The 14871-nt window shown below is 52.1% G+C and overlaps 7 protein-coding genes across 19 annotated transcripts in view; 3 read left to right on the top strand and 4 right to left on the bottom strand.

Moving 5' to 3' along the window:
- H257_02733 (hypothetical protein) overlaps window positions 1-2738 on the top strand; it is a gene marked incomplete at its 5' end in the record, with an annotated part of 9285 nt that extends 6547 nt beyond the window's left edge. The window contains 2 exons of the mRNA XM_009826508.1: window positions 119-1863; window positions 1917-2738. Coding sequence (XP_009824810.1) covers window positions 119-1863; window positions 1917-2270 — 2099 coding nt within the window. The 3' untranslated portion in view covers window positions 2271-2738. The remainder of the gene's footprint in view (window positions 1-118; window positions 1864-1916) is intronic.
- Window positions 2739-2909: 171 nt separating this feature from the next.
- Window positions 2910-4778, bottom strand: H257_02731 (hypothetical protein). Its single transcript, XM_009826506.1, has 3 exons — window positions 4212-4778; window positions 4017-4150; window positions 2910-3952 (listed from the first exon to the last, which is right to left on the bottom strand). The coding sequence occupies exons 1-3, from the start codon at window positions 4717-4719 to the stop codon at window positions 3851-3853; spliced, it is 744 nt and encodes a 247-aa protein (XP_009824808.1). The 5' UTR covers window positions 4720-4778; the 3' UTR covers window positions 2910-3850.
- Window positions 2912-3769, top strand: H257_02732 (hypothetical protein). The gene has a single exon (XM_009826507.1). The coding sequence runs from the start codon at window positions 2940-2942 to the stop codon at window positions 3594-3596; it is 657 nt and encodes a 218-aa protein (XP_009824809.1). The 5' UTR covers window positions 2912-2939; the 3' UTR covers window positions 3597-3769.
- Window positions 4779-4961: 183 nt separating the features above from the next.
- On the bottom strand, window positions 4962-8570 carry H257_02730 (hypothetical protein). Of its 10 annotated transcripts, XM_009826505.1 has the most exons (15): window positions 8273-8570; window positions 7909-8223; window positions 7795-7854; window positions 7676-7744; window positions 7541-7627; window positions 7274-7461; window positions 6929-7197; window positions 6730-6873; window positions 6536-6670; window positions 6264-6460; window positions 6042-6169; window positions 5863-5926; window positions 5729-5808; window positions 5596-5678; window positions 4962-5514 (listed from the first exon to the last, which is right to left on the bottom strand). In XM_009826505.1, the coding sequence occupies exons 1-15, from the start codon at window positions 8486-8488 to the stop codon at window positions 5303-5305; spliced, it is 2247 nt and encodes a 748-aa protein (XP_009824807.1). In that variant the 5' UTR covers window positions 8489-8570; the 3' UTR covers window positions 4962-5302. The 10 variants fall into 10 exon arrangements, with proteins under 10 accessions (XP_009824807.1, XP_009824803.1, XP_009824798.1 ...); XM_009826501.1 differs by having other exon boundaries at window positions 5596-5808; XM_009826496.1 differs by having other exon boundaries at window positions 4962-5678.
- A 349-nt stretch (window positions 8571-8919) lies between these two features.
- On the top strand, window positions 8920-10935 carry H257_02729 (hypothetical protein; the record flags this gene model as incomplete). 4 transcript variants are annotated; one of them, XM_009826492.1, is made up of 8 exons in its annotated part: window positions 8920-8996; window positions 9052-9168; window positions 9243-9285; window positions 9348-9450; window positions 9498-9921; window positions 10017-10144; window positions 10205-10332; window positions 10394-10935. In XM_009826492.1, the coding sequence occupies 8 exons, from the start codon at window positions 8920-8922 to the stop codon at window positions 10583-10585; spliced, it is 1212 nt and encodes a 403-aa protein (XP_009824794.1). In that variant the 3' UTR covers window positions 10586-10935. The 4 variants fall into 4 exon arrangements, with proteins under 4 accessions (XP_009824794.1, XP_009824797.1, XP_009824795.1 ...); XM_009826495.1 differs by having other exon boundaries at window positions 10205-10935; XM_009826493.1 differs by having other exon boundaries at window positions 9243-9450.
- Window positions 10594-10935, bottom strand: H257_02728 (hypothetical protein). The gene is made up of 2 exons (XM_009826491.1): window positions 10781-10935; window positions 10594-10735 (listed from the first exon to the last, which is right to left on the bottom strand). The coding sequence occupies exons 1-2, from the start codon at window positions 10920-10922 to the stop codon at window positions 10614-10616; spliced, it is 264 nt and encodes an 87-aa protein (XP_009824793.1). The 5' UTR covers window positions 10923-10935; the 3' UTR covers window positions 10594-10613.
- Window positions 10936-12266: 1331 nt separating this feature from the next.
- H257_02727 (hypothetical protein) lies at window positions 12267-14765 on the bottom strand (the record flags this gene model as incomplete). Its single annotated transcript, XM_009826490.1, has 7 exons — window positions 12267-13346; window positions 13398-13517; window positions 13613-13645; window positions 13968-14168; window positions 14220-14417; window positions 14473-14519; window positions 14573-14765. 7 exons carry the CDS (start codon window positions 14763-14765, stop codon window positions 12300-12302), a joined length of 1839 nt encoding a protein of 612 aa, XP_009824792.1. The 3' UTR covers window positions 12267-12299.
- Between the last annotated feature and the right edge of the window lie 106 nt (window positions 14766-14871).

The following is a 14871-nucleotide window of genomic DNA, read 5'->3' as shown; positions in this document are numbered from 1 at the left end:
GTGTCGGCTACAGCTGTTGGCTCCACGTTCTTCTTGTTCAAGGCGCTAAGTGGTACCACCACATCTGTGTTTGACATCCAGGGCGACGGGCTAACGACGATTCGCCAAGGTGGTCTAGCCATCACCCTTGGTGGTGCCACCGTGTCAGCCGGAGGATTGGTCGTGTCTACTGTGGGAGCTACAGTCACGGCTGGTGGGTTAACCGTAACCGATGGCGGCGAAACGATTCGAACTACGTCCACGTCGGCTTCGGTGTCAACTCTTACTGCTTCTAGTGCAAGCTACACTGGATCCGTCTTGACAGCCATTTCTGCGACCACAGCTGCTTCGACTTTCTACTTGTTCAGTGCACTCTCTGGGACTTCCACTGCCATCTTCGACATCCGAGGCGATGGGTTGACCACTATCCACCAAGGCGGTCTAGCCATCGCCCTTGGCGGTGCCACCGTCACCGCGGGTGGGCTAACCGTGACTGACGGCGGTGCTGCCATCACAACCACCTCAACCACCCTTTCCGCCTCCACGTTGACTGCCTCCAGCACGAGCTACACTGGCACCGTGCTGAAAGCTGTGTCGGCTACAGCTGTTGGCTCCACGTTCTTCTTGTTCAAGGCGCTAAGTGGTACCACCACATCTGTGTTTGACATCCAGGGCGACGGGCTAACGACGATTCGCCAAGGTGGTCTAGCCATCACCCTTGGTGGTGCCACCGTGTCAGCCGGAGGATTGGTCGTGTCTACTGTGGGAGCTACAGTCACGGCTGGTGGGTTAACCGTAACCGATGGCGGCGAAACGATTCGAACTACGTCCACGTCGGCTTCGGTGTCAACTCTTACTGCTTCTAGTGCAAGCTACACTGGATCCGTCTTGACAGCCATTTCTGCGACCACAGCTGCTTCGACTTTCTACTTGTTCAGTGCACTCTCTGGGACTTCCACTGCCATCTTCGACATCCGAGGCGATGGGTTGACCACTATCCACCAAGGCGGTCTAGCCATCGCCCTTGGCGGTGCCACCGTCACCGCGGGTGGGCTAACCGTGACTGACGGCGGTGCTGTCGTCACAACCACCTCTACCACCCTGTCCGCCTCTACGTTGACTGCGTCCAGCACGAGCTACACTGGCACCGTGCTGAAAGCTGTGTCGGCTACAGCTGTTGGCTCCACGTTCTTCTTGTTCAAGGCGCTGAGTGGCACCTCCACGTCTGTGTTTGATATCCAGGGCGACGGGCTAACGACGATTCGCCAAGGGGGGTTGTCGATTGTAACTGGTGGAGCTACCATCGCTGCTGGAGGGCTAGTCGTGTCCACTATTGGTGCTACCGTAACTGCCGGGGGGCTGACCGTCACGGCGGGGGGAGCTACTGTTACAGCTGGGGGACTTGTGATCACTGACGGGGGCGGTAGTGTGACTCAAAGTGCAGCAGCTGGTCCTGGCCTGTCTGTGACTGCGTCAAGCTCAGCTCTGACGGGCACAGTGCTGAAAGCCACCACCGCTACTGCAGTAGGGACCGGCTTCTATTTATTTCAGGCCATGGTGTCGTCTACCACGTCTGTGTTTGACATCCGCGGAGACGGACTTACGACGCTGTCCCAAGGGAGCTTGGTTCTCACGACGGGAGGACTGTCGCTCACAGCGGGTGGCATCACGGCAGCCGGCTCGATAGTGTTTTCTAGTACGACGGCGGCTACGACTGCAACCACCGGCGCGTTGCAAGTCGCGGGGGGTATTGGAGTCGGTGGGGACATTTACTGCGCTGCCACCGCCCATGTGCAAACGTTGGATCAGTACTCGGACGTCCGGTTAAAGCAAGCCATTCGTGACATTGGAGTGACCCGCGCCGAGTTTGATGCGTTGCGGCCGGTAAGAATCGGTGGAGCCGAGCGTTTTGCTCAAGTGTCTTTGTATACGTATAGGTCGAGTATGAATGGAAACGACGCAGCAAAGAACTGGGCGTCCAAGCGGGATTCGTCGCCCAGGAAGTGCAGCGAGTGTGGCCGCATCTCGTTCATGCAGACGGAGACGGCACGTTGTCGCTGAATTACAACGGTATCACTCCGTACGTGGTCGCGCGCGTCCAAGCCCTGGAACGAGAACTCGATGACGTGAACGCGGAGAAAGATAGTCTCCTTCATGACGTGGAGCTGCTTAAGTCTGAGGCAGAGTTAGCGAAGGCAGAGATGGAACGGGTGAAGCTCGAGGTGGCCAACATGCAAGCCAGAATGGAACGATGGGAAACGAAATTGGAAGTCCACGAGGGCAACAGTTAGGTAGGTAGGTGTAACGTTAGGAATTTATGCTTTATATGTATGCAAACTTCATCGATTGTATTTCAACCTAATCAAAGGTCACCATGCACTATATAATGCATGCATGCTTCAAGCGAATGCAAGCATGGACTCAATGGTTCATGCGAACGGTGCGGTCGCCGACACGGTGTTTATCTTGATCATGAGGTCGCGGGCACACATCACATGAAATCTGGTAAAGAGATTGCGATGCACTGCTCAAGCACACATCTCGGATGACAGGCAAATCGCACGACCGACGGCTGCCATGGTAGGTATAGGTAACAAAGGCAGCTTCATGACCAGCCTCCAGAACCTCCTTAGCATGTCTCTTCAGACCACAACTATCGCCATGGCCATAGCGTTTGATGGCTCTGCAAGCTGTTGCCGTCGGCCATCGTCGTGGTAGGATCGTCAAGGTGTAGTCCACGTGTCCTGAATCGCCACAAGGGTAAGGTTGTAATAAAATTCATATTTGGTAAAACCAAAATAAAAGTGAGAAATTATTATTCTCGACATGAACCATTGTTACAAACTTCAAGCTCCAGGCGTATATTATTTTGATTGTTCGAAAAATGGACGGCCATGGTAAAACAGCGAGGGTGTTTATTTCACTTTTGCATTGACGCCCCTCACCACAAACTACACAACATGAGTGACATCCTGACGCAACCCGCCGTGATCCTTGCAGGAGTGGCCGTAGCTGCCGGTGTCGGCGCGTACTTTGCCATGGCACCAGGCAGCAGCAGTGCGTCCAAGAAGGAAGACGCCAAGGTCGTGAAGAAGAAGGCCCCGGAGCTCCCCAAGAAGCTCAAGAAGAAGAAGGAAAAGGAGGAAGCCGCCGCCATCAACCCCAAGCCTGTGTCGCCCGTCGTGGTCGCACAAGAAGCGACGTCCACAAACAGTGAACCGTTGGACTTGAACGAATTCGTCGGTGATTTCCCAGACACCGACGACGAGGACGCCGCGCGCGCCGAAGCGAACCGGAAGCGCAATGCCAAGAAGAAGGCCTCAAAGAAGAAGAAGTCGGCGTCCAACTTGTTGGAGGACAGCGAAGAGGACAAAAAGGCGTCCAAGGGCAAAAAGTCTGTTGCGACCACCGACCTGTCGTCCAAGTTGGACGGCAGCAGCAGCAGCACGAAGAAGGACAAGAAGAAGGCGGCCGCAAATGCCGCGGCCGTTGCGGCCAACATCGCCGCCGGCCATGAAGCCGCTCCGTCCGTGGTGGACACCTCGGCCCACGACGATGGCTGGGAGACTGTCCAGTACAAGAAGCGCGGCTCCAAGGCCAACGTGACGTCGACCTAAATGCGTTCGGATGTTGTTTCGATGTATCCAGGATGAGGATGGCTAGGTCACCTGTAAGATGTAGAACTCTGGCATGGCACCATCAACCCAAGCGGTACAGCGACCATCGAGATAACAAGGGCGGTAATTTAGATGATAGTAGACACACACAAAATATCGTCTGCTTCGATTTATGTTTATGTTTTTCCAAATGGTGCCATGTCGGTTATAAGAAATAGACTCTGGAGAACTTTGCCATGTTAGGGCTTACATCCTTACAACTTGGAGCGCGGCGCCTTGGCAGCCTCGATGACCACCGGTAGCTTCATCGCCAGCCCCATGTTGCCCTTCACCTTGAGTTTTCCCTTCATGAATGCCTGCACACAGTCAGCGCATATCACTTACAAGATATAAACTCTGGTGAAAACCAAAGAAACGTACTTGTTGGGCGTTCAACTTGCCGTCGGCGATTGCCATAAAGTCGTCGTCGGACGCCGTGATCGTCAAGTTCGCTGGCTTCGTCGCGGCTTCAATCGAGCCAGCGCCATTCTTGAGGTCCACGTACCACGCTCCTCCTAGGATCATCATGCCATGGATTCACTCAACCGTCCATTCGCATCAAGGGGGTTGAAGTACCTGGTGTGATCACGAATTGGATCGTGCCTTTCACCTTGGACACCAATTCCGGGCCCTTGGCCGTGATGGCTTCGCCAATGGCCGCGAAAATAGCCGCCGATCGCAGCGTGGGCTTGGCAGCTGATGGAGGAGTCGCAGGGGCAGCCGCAGGAGTCGACGGTGCCGACGCGATCTCTTTCTTGTATGCGGCAATCACCGCGGTCAATTTCGACGCGAGTCCCATGTTACCCTTGATCTTGATCTTGCCCTGCATGAACGCTGTTTGCGGGTTCAGTTTCTCGGCAATAAGCAGCAAAAAGTTGGGTTCGGAGATCGTGATCGTGACATCGGCCTTGTCGTCGGCAGACGCCTTGGATACGCCGGACGGACTCGCCTTGACCTGGATCAGCCATTGTCCCGCGCCTGTGACGTCGAACTTGATGGTCCCCTTGACCTGACTCACCAGCGCTGCTCCTGCTTCACGCACAGCCACGTCCATCGTCACAAACACTTCCGCAGCTGAGCTCATCGTCGCTTGGAAATGCAAAAGATCACCGACATGGCTGTAGTGTCACTATTAAGTTGCAAGTTATGGGCACTATTTCAATTGACTTGGCAAGGTTTTTTTACAAAAACAACAACACTTTCTGTCTATTTAATGACTTGGTGTCCTTAAACGTCGTGTCACTAAATTGGCGAACCACTGGCAGCCATGGCACCCCTTCCCCCTCCTGTCGTGTCAACACATGCGCATGTCATTCCCAAATCTTTGCCGCGGAGACGAGCTCATGGTCGTCGCGGTCGGTCTGCCTGGACGCGCCTTGCCGCAGCGATGCGGGAAGGGGCCAAGGGCGGAGTTGGGTATATCGAAGAACGCTTTTTGTGTGGAGTTCTAGCCATCCTCCTTGGCATGGACCATGTAAGCTGTCGACATCTTTAACTGTAGCGTGTTGCATAGCCAAAGTACAGTAGAATGCGCTGTGGGGAAGCAACACAGGAGCGACATCGAAGAGCGAAGACTCAATAGTCAGTCGTTCACAATGGCATGCAGCATGAGACTACAACCTTCGATTGTACGAGAAGACTTCTTGAAGTAGGTCGAGGAATGGCACTTAAGTCGACGATGGCAGCACCAGGTGATGTCGCGTCGGTAGATGTATCCGAGCCTCGATGGCCATGCGATACATGCGTTCCAGGTTGATCGTGTATGCATGGGTTTGAAACAGCGGAAGCGGCGCGGCGTCCGTCGTTGCAGCAGACGGCCCAAACATGTCCAACGTGTCTACCATTCGTTGCAGGATCTGCGGCGATGTAGCCAATCTCACTACGCACACGTCATGCATCGTGTCACGACATAACGTGTACCATGATGTCGAGTTCTCTTTGTTGGTCTCAACCTTCCTACCTGCCACGTCTTCGAATTCCTTGCACGAATACACGATGAGCCAAGTCAAGTGGGCGTTCGCAAGCAGCGACACTCCGACCCGACTACGAACATCGCCGCGTTGGGCCAACATGTGCCAACATCTAGAGCGCACCTGGCAAACGAACCCCCTGCCAGCGTCAGCACGGGCAGCGACCCCGCCAGCGCGTCTGTTGCCGTCGAGTGAGCGCCATACTACGTCCGGATCAGGATGAGCCAAACATGACATGGGAAGATTGTTGCTCGAACCACAAATGTATCGAGGAACAAGTCGGCGTGGCGCTGTCGGGTCAAATGCTCGGCCTTCGACACGCTACACACCATCTCAGGCGCACAGTTTGAAAGATTGTCAATGGCAAGTGAAACCGTCGTCTTGTTCGACAGAACAAAAACGTAGCTGTCCTCAGAATGAATGCGTAACGTTATACCGAGGAAGGAATCGAAGGCGCGCGGCGGCGACGCCATGCTGGGCCGCTTCTCGGACGAGGTTGGCCACGATGAGGTCGTGGGTGTTGCTCGACGTCGGGTGCAGCAGCCACAGCTCGCTGTGCGGAACCTATATTTGCATCTCATGAGTATTCATTTTGAGAGACGATGACGTGGCAGATTGATTCGTAGCGTCGAGCACATATATCGTCCTATCTACATACACGGCGCAAGATGGCCATCCACACATTAAACACCCGCGGTTCCACTTTGTCGAGCTTGTTGAAGTTTGCAAACACAAATGACGTCGACGACGTCACGGCTGTGGCATGACGCTCTTGGACGGAAAACTGGTAGTACGACGCATAGTAGTTGACCTGATATGACTGCGGGAGCATCATCAAGTGCTCGGTGTACTGGTCTATCGAGTCAAACGCCATTTACATTCAATGCAGTATACTCATTATGATGACGGCATCAACACCACAACTCCTACCTGCATGTTCTGCTGGCGTGACATGTCTATCCGACACCATATAGTCGACATACGCAGCCCCCAACGTGCCTGGGTACACCAAGAAGTTGACGATTATGGCGGCGGGCTGTTTGGCTACAATGGCATGCCGCTGCCCTACCAGTCGTCTGTTCATGACCCTCCAATTCACAAGTGTGATGGTCGAGATATGTCACCTAATGTATGCCCTTGAGCATCGACAAGGATGTCGACACGAGCGGCTTCGATGGCGGCGGCCGCCTCGTTCGTCCCCAGCAGCACCACGTCCATGAAATGCTCCGATAGCGTCGGAATCGACTTGCGGTACGCACTGCCATCGTCTACTATATGCTAATCATCCTAGCAGTGTCGACTCTGTGTATACATACACCTTACCTTTGCCATAGCTCCACGTCGAGATTTCAAACGACAAAGTGTCGTGATGGACAAACAGTCCTTCCATGAGGTGGGCCGTCGGGTGGTTGTTGAAGTCATGCGACAAGTACCCCACGTGCACACGGCGATTGTTCTTGTTCAGGTCGACGGATTGCGGGGGTCGGATCGGAGTAGTGGCGCCAGCGTACGCTTCGGCAATGCGACGGCGAAGATGTGGAGGTATGTCCACCATGAGGCTCGAAAACGGAACCAACGAACTGGCGGCATCCCTGGTGCACAGACAACTTGCTGGATTGGCAACACGTTTGAACCATGGGGAAGTGGCAGGACACTGCTACTTCTTGCCTGTTCAACTGCCTCGTAATCGTAGCGTCGAGATATGCATCCCACGTTTCTTCGTACTCCACCCATGACACGATGGCTCGCCGTGTCCGCGTCTTGTGCTCGAACAGGTCGAGCGCTTCACGATCGCTGTGGTCCATCCATTCCAGCAACGTTTGCGCCGTTTCAAATTGCACCAGGGCTTCCATGGCCTGCCACGTGGTGTCATATATGGCCATGGACATCATTCCGATGTGAACACCAACCACGACGATATTGTAGTTCACGTACATGGCCGTTTGTTTCCAGCGCCACGCCGTAGTTGATGGCGATCTGCAGCGACAAGTGCGGAGTTAGCGGGGTGCACCTTCGAGCGCGCTACGACACACAATCAAGACTGTGTTGTCGAAATGCCAATGTGCCCACATCAAAATTTCGAAGTGCTGTTGATATGCTGCCGTAGCGTAAGTGCAATGTGGCGATATTAAGCCAAGCCTATTGATCAACATGATAGTAAAGGAAAGTGTTGAGTTGACAAAGGCAACCTCGGGAAAGTTTGGGTCCAAAGCCAGGGCTCGGTTGTACTCGGCGTTGGCGCGCGTGACCTGAGGGAGTCAATAAAACACTCTATGGCGCGTATTATGTGTAGCAAACTGTACCAGTCCCTCGTCTTGAAGGGATACTGCAAAGTCGAAGTGAAAATGCGGGTCGTTGTCGTGCAAGGGCTGAGCTAGGTCGAAGAACATGATGGCGGTGACCTCGTCACCCATGGCATGATGGGCCAGGGCTATCATATGTGCCATGCCCTGCGCTTTCGTTGGGTTGGTTGCGACACTGGCTTTAAAATGGTCGATGGCACGTGCATACTGTCCTGCTTTGAAGTTGAGGAAGGCTAAGTTGCCGTGCACGGCGTCGTTGGTCGGGTCCAGGGTGAGGACAGTGTTGTAGTACTTCGTTGCGATATCAACGTTGCCCTACGTTATGCATGATGTAAGCGTTGCGTAGTCTTCAAGGAAGTCACACCTCGAGATGGTTCATTGCTCCCAGCGCAACGTGGACGTCTACGTCGTCCGGGGCCACCATGCTCAAGCGAAGTAGTAGTTGTTCGGCCCTGGCGGTATCTCCAGCCTGCATGATCTCAATGGCGTCTTGGAAACGTCCTAAGACATTGTTGTCTGCATTCGACAAGCTTAGGCTGCATGCTATTGCTGCCACCACTACCCCCGCAGCCCATCGCATTATTGATCACTCGGCGTTCGGCTGGAAAAGATCGCAACAACAAAACGTCATCCAGCTTTTCATTGGCTAAAGTAAATCTCGAAGTATGATTGGTTAAAATTCGATTCGAACGAAGTGGAGCACACACATTCGTAACGTTTAGCAGGACATCCAAGATGCGTCGCGGGATGAATCCGAAGGCGACAATCCTTCACATGGCTCGCTGTATTTCAATGCTTTGATTTGCGTCGTTTATGCAACTACTGCTTTCAATTCACAATCTGCCGAATTCTGACGGGATACAATTGACCAACAGGTGTTTGTCACTTCGAGGGAATGTGTGTGCCGAGGTATTATTTTGTTTGGCAATTACATCCAATCACAAATCATCCTAAAAATAATTTCAGCCAATGGGGGCGATTTCTGCCCTGCCCCTGAAACCACAGTTCAAAATGTCCTGGTTTGGCAAGCCGACTTCCAAGCCGGCCCCAGCGGCGAACACGAGCGCCGTGTCCGAGCTGCAGCGCTTGTACGTCGTCAGGTCAACGGAGATGAATATGCGGATGTAATGCATGTGTCTGTAGGAGAGGACGACAGATCTCGAGCTTGGTGCGTGCAGGCGGGCAAGCCATCAATCACCAGCAGTCGATCTTCGACGTTGTCGTACGCCTTGTGGACTCCCGCACCCTCACCTTGCGAATGTACGACGGCGCCGACGGCATCATGCGCATGGACCCTTCCAGAATCGCATCTCATGTGTGTTTAATGTGTGTAGAACGTTGCCGGACGAGTTTCCCATGCAGGCACCCATCATCCAAGTGAGTTCGATGTCCCCCCATCATGCCGTGCCGTGCCGTTCCTTAGCGGAATGATTTGGTAGACGACGTCGCGGGTGCAGCATAGCTGGTTGGACTCTCAATGTCGAGTCACCGGGCACATGGACTTGTCGACTTGGAGTGCACATGCCGACATCGGTCGCATCGGTACGCCTGTCCCTTGCATCAACGTCACATCACTAAATTCTCTGTAGTGACTGACATTGTGACGGAGTTTCAACGCAGTCCACCTGTGGTGATTGGCCGCGGCGGCATGAGTAGTCCATCGATGCCGCCTCCGCCCATTACAACGAGTGCGTCGGCCACCCCCATGTACCCTGGTCCAACGTCTGCATCGCCGTTGACCCCATCATACCTCCAGTCATTCCCCCCACATGCCACGTCGCACCAACACTCACAACAGCCGCCCGTTCCTTCGCTGTACCCTCCGTATCCGTCGGCATCGACCGCTTCGCCGTCCACGTACGGGTACCCTGCGCCGTACGCTAGTTCGTCCGCCGGAGCCAGTTATGGCCAAGGCAGCCATCAGCAGCAACCACCCAAGCCTCAGCGCGATGTGGTGCGGCAGACTCAATCTCCTGCCATTCCAACCGTGTTTCCTGAGCTGGAATCGTTGTCGTACGTCGTCCATGCTTGACGTTTTTGGGTGGTTTTGCACCAAATTTGGAGCTTTTTTAAAGTATTTTTGACGTTTTCGGTGGGTTGTTTGGTAGCGTCAACCAGTTGGAAAAGCTCGTGACCGATCGAGCGACGTTGAAAGCGTACATCAAGAGCATGGATAACGTGGTCAACTTCATGAAGCTGTACGACGACCTGGTCAAGGGCAACCGAGATATGGCAGGCACGTACTGACCTTGACGCACATACTAGTATGATGCGCCTTGGCTGATAATGCATGTAGAATCTAACTTGGGGTACGAGGCGCAGCTCGCGCCGCTCCAATCGGATGTGCAATCGTTGAAACAACAACTGCATCAAGCGCAAGAGTCGCTGCATGCCAAGCAAACCCAGCAGCGTCAAGCGTTGGTGGTATGTTCTGCCATATACCTTGTGTTCGTGGAAGTTCAGGCGGCGCTTTGTGTGAACATAGCATTTTCAAGCGGAGCCCTTGGTGGCGCGAGTCGCGCAAGCCGCCGACGAAGCGGACGAAGCGTCCGAGGAAATCGCAGCGCGGTTCACGAATGGTGAAATCGATGTGAGTCAGTTCGTGACCGAGTTCTTACCCACGCGCAAGTTGTATCATTTGCGGACGACCAAGGTGGACCGCTTTACCAAACCGTAGTTGAGCAATGCAATAAGAATACAATCCATTATGCTTCTCGAAACTTCCACTCCTCGCGACACAGGGGACACTTGTGCTGTGCATCTTTGAGTGACTCGAGCCATTTTACCAAGCAATGCATGTGCAATGCATGTTCACATCGTCCAAAGACTAATCCACAAGTTCATTCGTGTTGGATAGGGCGGGGAAGTCTACCTGGTGGACACCCATCTCCCGGCACGGTGCATTCCGGGCAGCATGCCTCGAATGGGTTCTGGCAGATGATACAGCATCCTTCGTTCTTGACACCCCATGACCACGTCGCAACGCCGTGGATGCGCTTCACTCGGATCTTCATCTGTATTTGTCCGCGCAAATGCAAAATTGGTCGAGGTGTCCTCTGAAATCACATACCCACTCGCGAATTGATTTATCCGGATATATAAAACCCTTCTAATTGCATCTTCTGTTCAGGTTTCAATTTCAGCCACGAGTGAGAGAACAGAACATGCATGATCTCGAGGGCGACGAGAGTGTTGGCGAAACCAAAGCAAGTTTCGGACGTATGTCTTGGGACACCAGCAGCTGCAGTATGCGCCAGGTTCACTTTCCTAGGCGGTATAAAGACTGGCTGGACATTTCCATTAACGTTAGCACGACAAGATCAAACGAATGACATGGCGCTGTTTTTGCGGCTCTTACTGTATCGGTTTTACTCCCCCATGACTACATACAGTATACTAGTATAGCATATATAGATTCAAGTTAAACGAGTTTTATGGCGTGTCAAAGAAATTAGTGTGCGGGCAAGTCGTTTTAGCGTAGGTCGAGCACGTATTAATTAATACATGTAACGTTACTAGTATACTCCGGAGTAATATCAAAACCACTAACTATTACTACGTAGTAATAGTATGATAAACTAATTACTAGTACTACTATATACTAGTATATACTACAATATACTACTACTACTACTATATACTGTACTACCATATACTGCTGCTACTATAATACTAGTAGTAGGAAGTACTACTGTAACTGTAGTATATTATCACCGTTACTCCGACGAAACTTGATCTTTGTATGCCTAGTTTTGTCCAATGAAAATTCATTCATTGAGGATTGACCAGTAAAACAGTACAATTTCTTGTATTTCTACCAATCCGAATTGATAGGGTTAGGGAGTTGACATTCTGGAAATGAAGTTGTGCGAAAACAATTCGGTTAACCAATACTTTATCCGGATCTTCTGCCACAAATGCCAAATATGACACTAATTTCTTCAATGACTTACCCGCACATTAATTTCTTCGACACCCCATAAATCTCGTTTACAGGTTATAAATGCTGGGGGTAAAACCGATAAGAGCCGTTTTTGCAAATCAACGCTAACGTTATCGTGCGTCCCTCTGTCTGTATGTGTAGGCAGCTTGCATTGCATTAGACGCCATCGCCTCAAAAGGCATGTACCTGCATAACGCCAAGCATGTCATGTTCATCGAAAACGCCATAAATACAATACAAGCGCACAACAAACGTATGACACTGGAAGAACTCGACCACGAAAATGCAACAGCATTGGCACTCGGCTAGTATGCCAACAATCAATAGTACTAATAACGTTCCTGACGAGTGGATCCATGTTGATGCCACCACCACTCTTTACTATACACTACTGTACACTACTATTAATACTAGTGTGGACTATTAATACTAGTTAGTTTACACATACTTAGCCTTGGGGTTGTTGGTCGTGGCTTTTGGAGAAAAAGAAATCCATGGGCCCTGTCTTGGTTTTCTTTTGCTGTTTCGTTGGCCGCGCTTTGTTGTCGTCGTCGTTCCATTTTGAACTTAGCGCGAGGGCGACGTGGTGGTCTGCGTGTTCTGCCGCGGTCGTGGCAATGTACATGTGGCACTTGTGGCAATAATGCATCTCCTCCGAAGCATCCTTGTCATTGGAATATCCACGGACATCATCGCCCTGTCTATCCACCCCCGCGGCTGTGGGCCCTTTTACAAAGAAGTGCGCGATCGTCGACGGAGCGGCGGCGGCCTTGGGACGCGGAGGTTTCCATGCCGCCGACAACGATGGCTTGGTGGGCATCGATCTGTCGATTCTTCCATCGGTGGTGGTCGTCACTCCATCATCTTGTGGAGCCATACTATTATTCTCGTCAATTGATGGCTGTTTAACGGTGCTTTCTTTGAAAAAGTGGGTGATTTTGACCGACATGTGCAATGTCGACACAAACTCTTTCGCTGACAACACCATGTGGGAACACGGCAAGACGGCGGCGGAGATGTCGTGGATCTGACCGATCGCGGCGGCATAAAACACACTGGCGTCGACAGTGTTGGGCACTGCAAAGTGCCGTACCAGCTTTTTCTGGCCAGAGTCGTAGCGTTCGCAGGTCAACGTGAACTGCGTCGGGAGGCGGTGGTTCTCGTCGCGCTCTTCTTCAAACCGCCACGCCATCTCGTCGCACAAGATGCGCAACCAGTACTGAAACAGGCTCTCGGTAGTCACAAGCCCCCCCTTGTTTGGGTCAAAGCTCTTGACCGAATTCAATTGCGCCAGCAGCACCTTCTTGACGTTCACCGGGTCCTGCCCGTCCTCGCCCATACACAGCGTGTAAATGTACCGACCAGTGTCGTCGCCGAAATGCTTTTGCAGCCCCTGTAGACCCAACTCGTCCACGATCGCTCCCGCCGTCACGCGAGCCGGTGGACCTGTCTCGGCGTTGGTGGCGCCTTGCTGTGGCGTTGCTTTGCCTTCTTCCTATGTTGAACGATGCTTAGAATCGTCATATGGAAACACAAGACAATGTACGGTGTGGTGCTGGGAACTAGCTAGACCGACGAGGCGGACGCCGAGTTTGCCGCCCAATCCTCGAATCTTATCCACGGGGAAGGATTGCATGAAGCGTTGGACAGAGCGTGGTGGAACCATCTAAGTTACCAGACATATTTATATATATATATATATATATATACAACGAGTTGAGATAAGTGTCTAGTTCGATCATGTAGCATGGATACACGAACCGTTTGGCCGTCGGGTTTGTGCAGTGGCGCTGCCTACAATAGTGCGAGTTGATGTGTTAAAAAATTCCATATCGTGAACGAGAAAGAGCAACTACGGTTATGTAAAAATTCCATATCGTGAAGAAGAAAGAGCAACTACGGTTATGTAAAAATTCCATATCGTGAACGAGAAAGAGAAACTACGGTTATGTCAAAATTCCATATCGTGAACGAGAAAGAGCAACTACGGTTACTGTATGTCAAAATTCCATATCGTGAACGAGAAAGAGCAACTACAGTTATGTCATCATGGATATGTCAACAACGGAAATGTTCACCATGGACATATCAACAACGGAGACATATATAGACCAACCAGTTTGGACAACAATTTGTTGGTGGCGATGCCCACGGACGTGGTAAAGTTCAACGTGCGTCGGATATCGTCTCGAATTTCTTGAGCAATTTCTGCTCCAATACACAGCAACTTCTCCTGGTAGGTTGTGGGAAAGGCCCCCGGCGCGTCCGCCATGCCAAACACGTGGGTGGCCCCGTAGCCCAAGCCGTCTGAAACGTTCTAATTTTGTATATCCATATCGGAATGGACATGTATTTAGCGGTGTCGTACCGATTTGAATCGTTCTTGACATTGCTGGGATACGTCCATGTACACTTCGTCGATGCTGGCCTTTTCGTAAATGGGGGCATGACGAGCAACAATCTCAAACACTTGGCGACTGGCGATGCGGTACCGCCTCAGAATGGCCTTCTGTTTGGATCGATTGGGCGCCACGTCTGAGCCGTCTCCAAGGGTTTCGACATGTGGCTGCAGAGGCAGCATGAGTACACGAGGAGAAGATGAAGATGCATGGTGGTAGTACCAAGTGGATAGAAGGACACTTCTTGCGCGCATCGCCGATGTTTTCGCCTGTTCAAATATGCAACCGTCAACACAACGAATCAAATGCGACGACAACGTACTGCGCACGACGCCAAACGGACGCGCGGCGTAGTTGACGGCGAGTAAGCTGCCCCATTGCTGTACAGCCAGTGGTTCCGAGTGTGGGATACCAAGTCGCTCGTGCTCCACTTGGGCGTAGAAGCAATCCAAATCTAAATGCAGAATCACGCGGGTCGATTCGTCGTTCGCCGCCGCAATCTCTCCATCTTGCATGTCAGTTTGCTTAACTGTAAACGTCACGTCCGGATAATTGTCAATATCAAATAGTGTTAGCATCGGTCTCACTCTATTCAAACCATTGTAATTACTGTTTGTCACA

This window comes from Aphanomyces astaci, assembly GCF_000520075.1.
Source record: "Aphanomyces astaci strain APO3 unplaced genomic scaffold supercont1.4, whole genome shotgun sequence".
In the NCBI taxonomy this organism is placed as follows: domain Eukaryota; phylum Oomycota; class Saprolegniomycetes; order Saprolegniales; family Verrucalvaceae; genus Aphanomyces; species Aphanomyces astaci.
The sequence above is the reverse complement of the archived record's forward strand: the minus strand, read 5'-3'. Positions and strand labels throughout refer to the sequence as shown.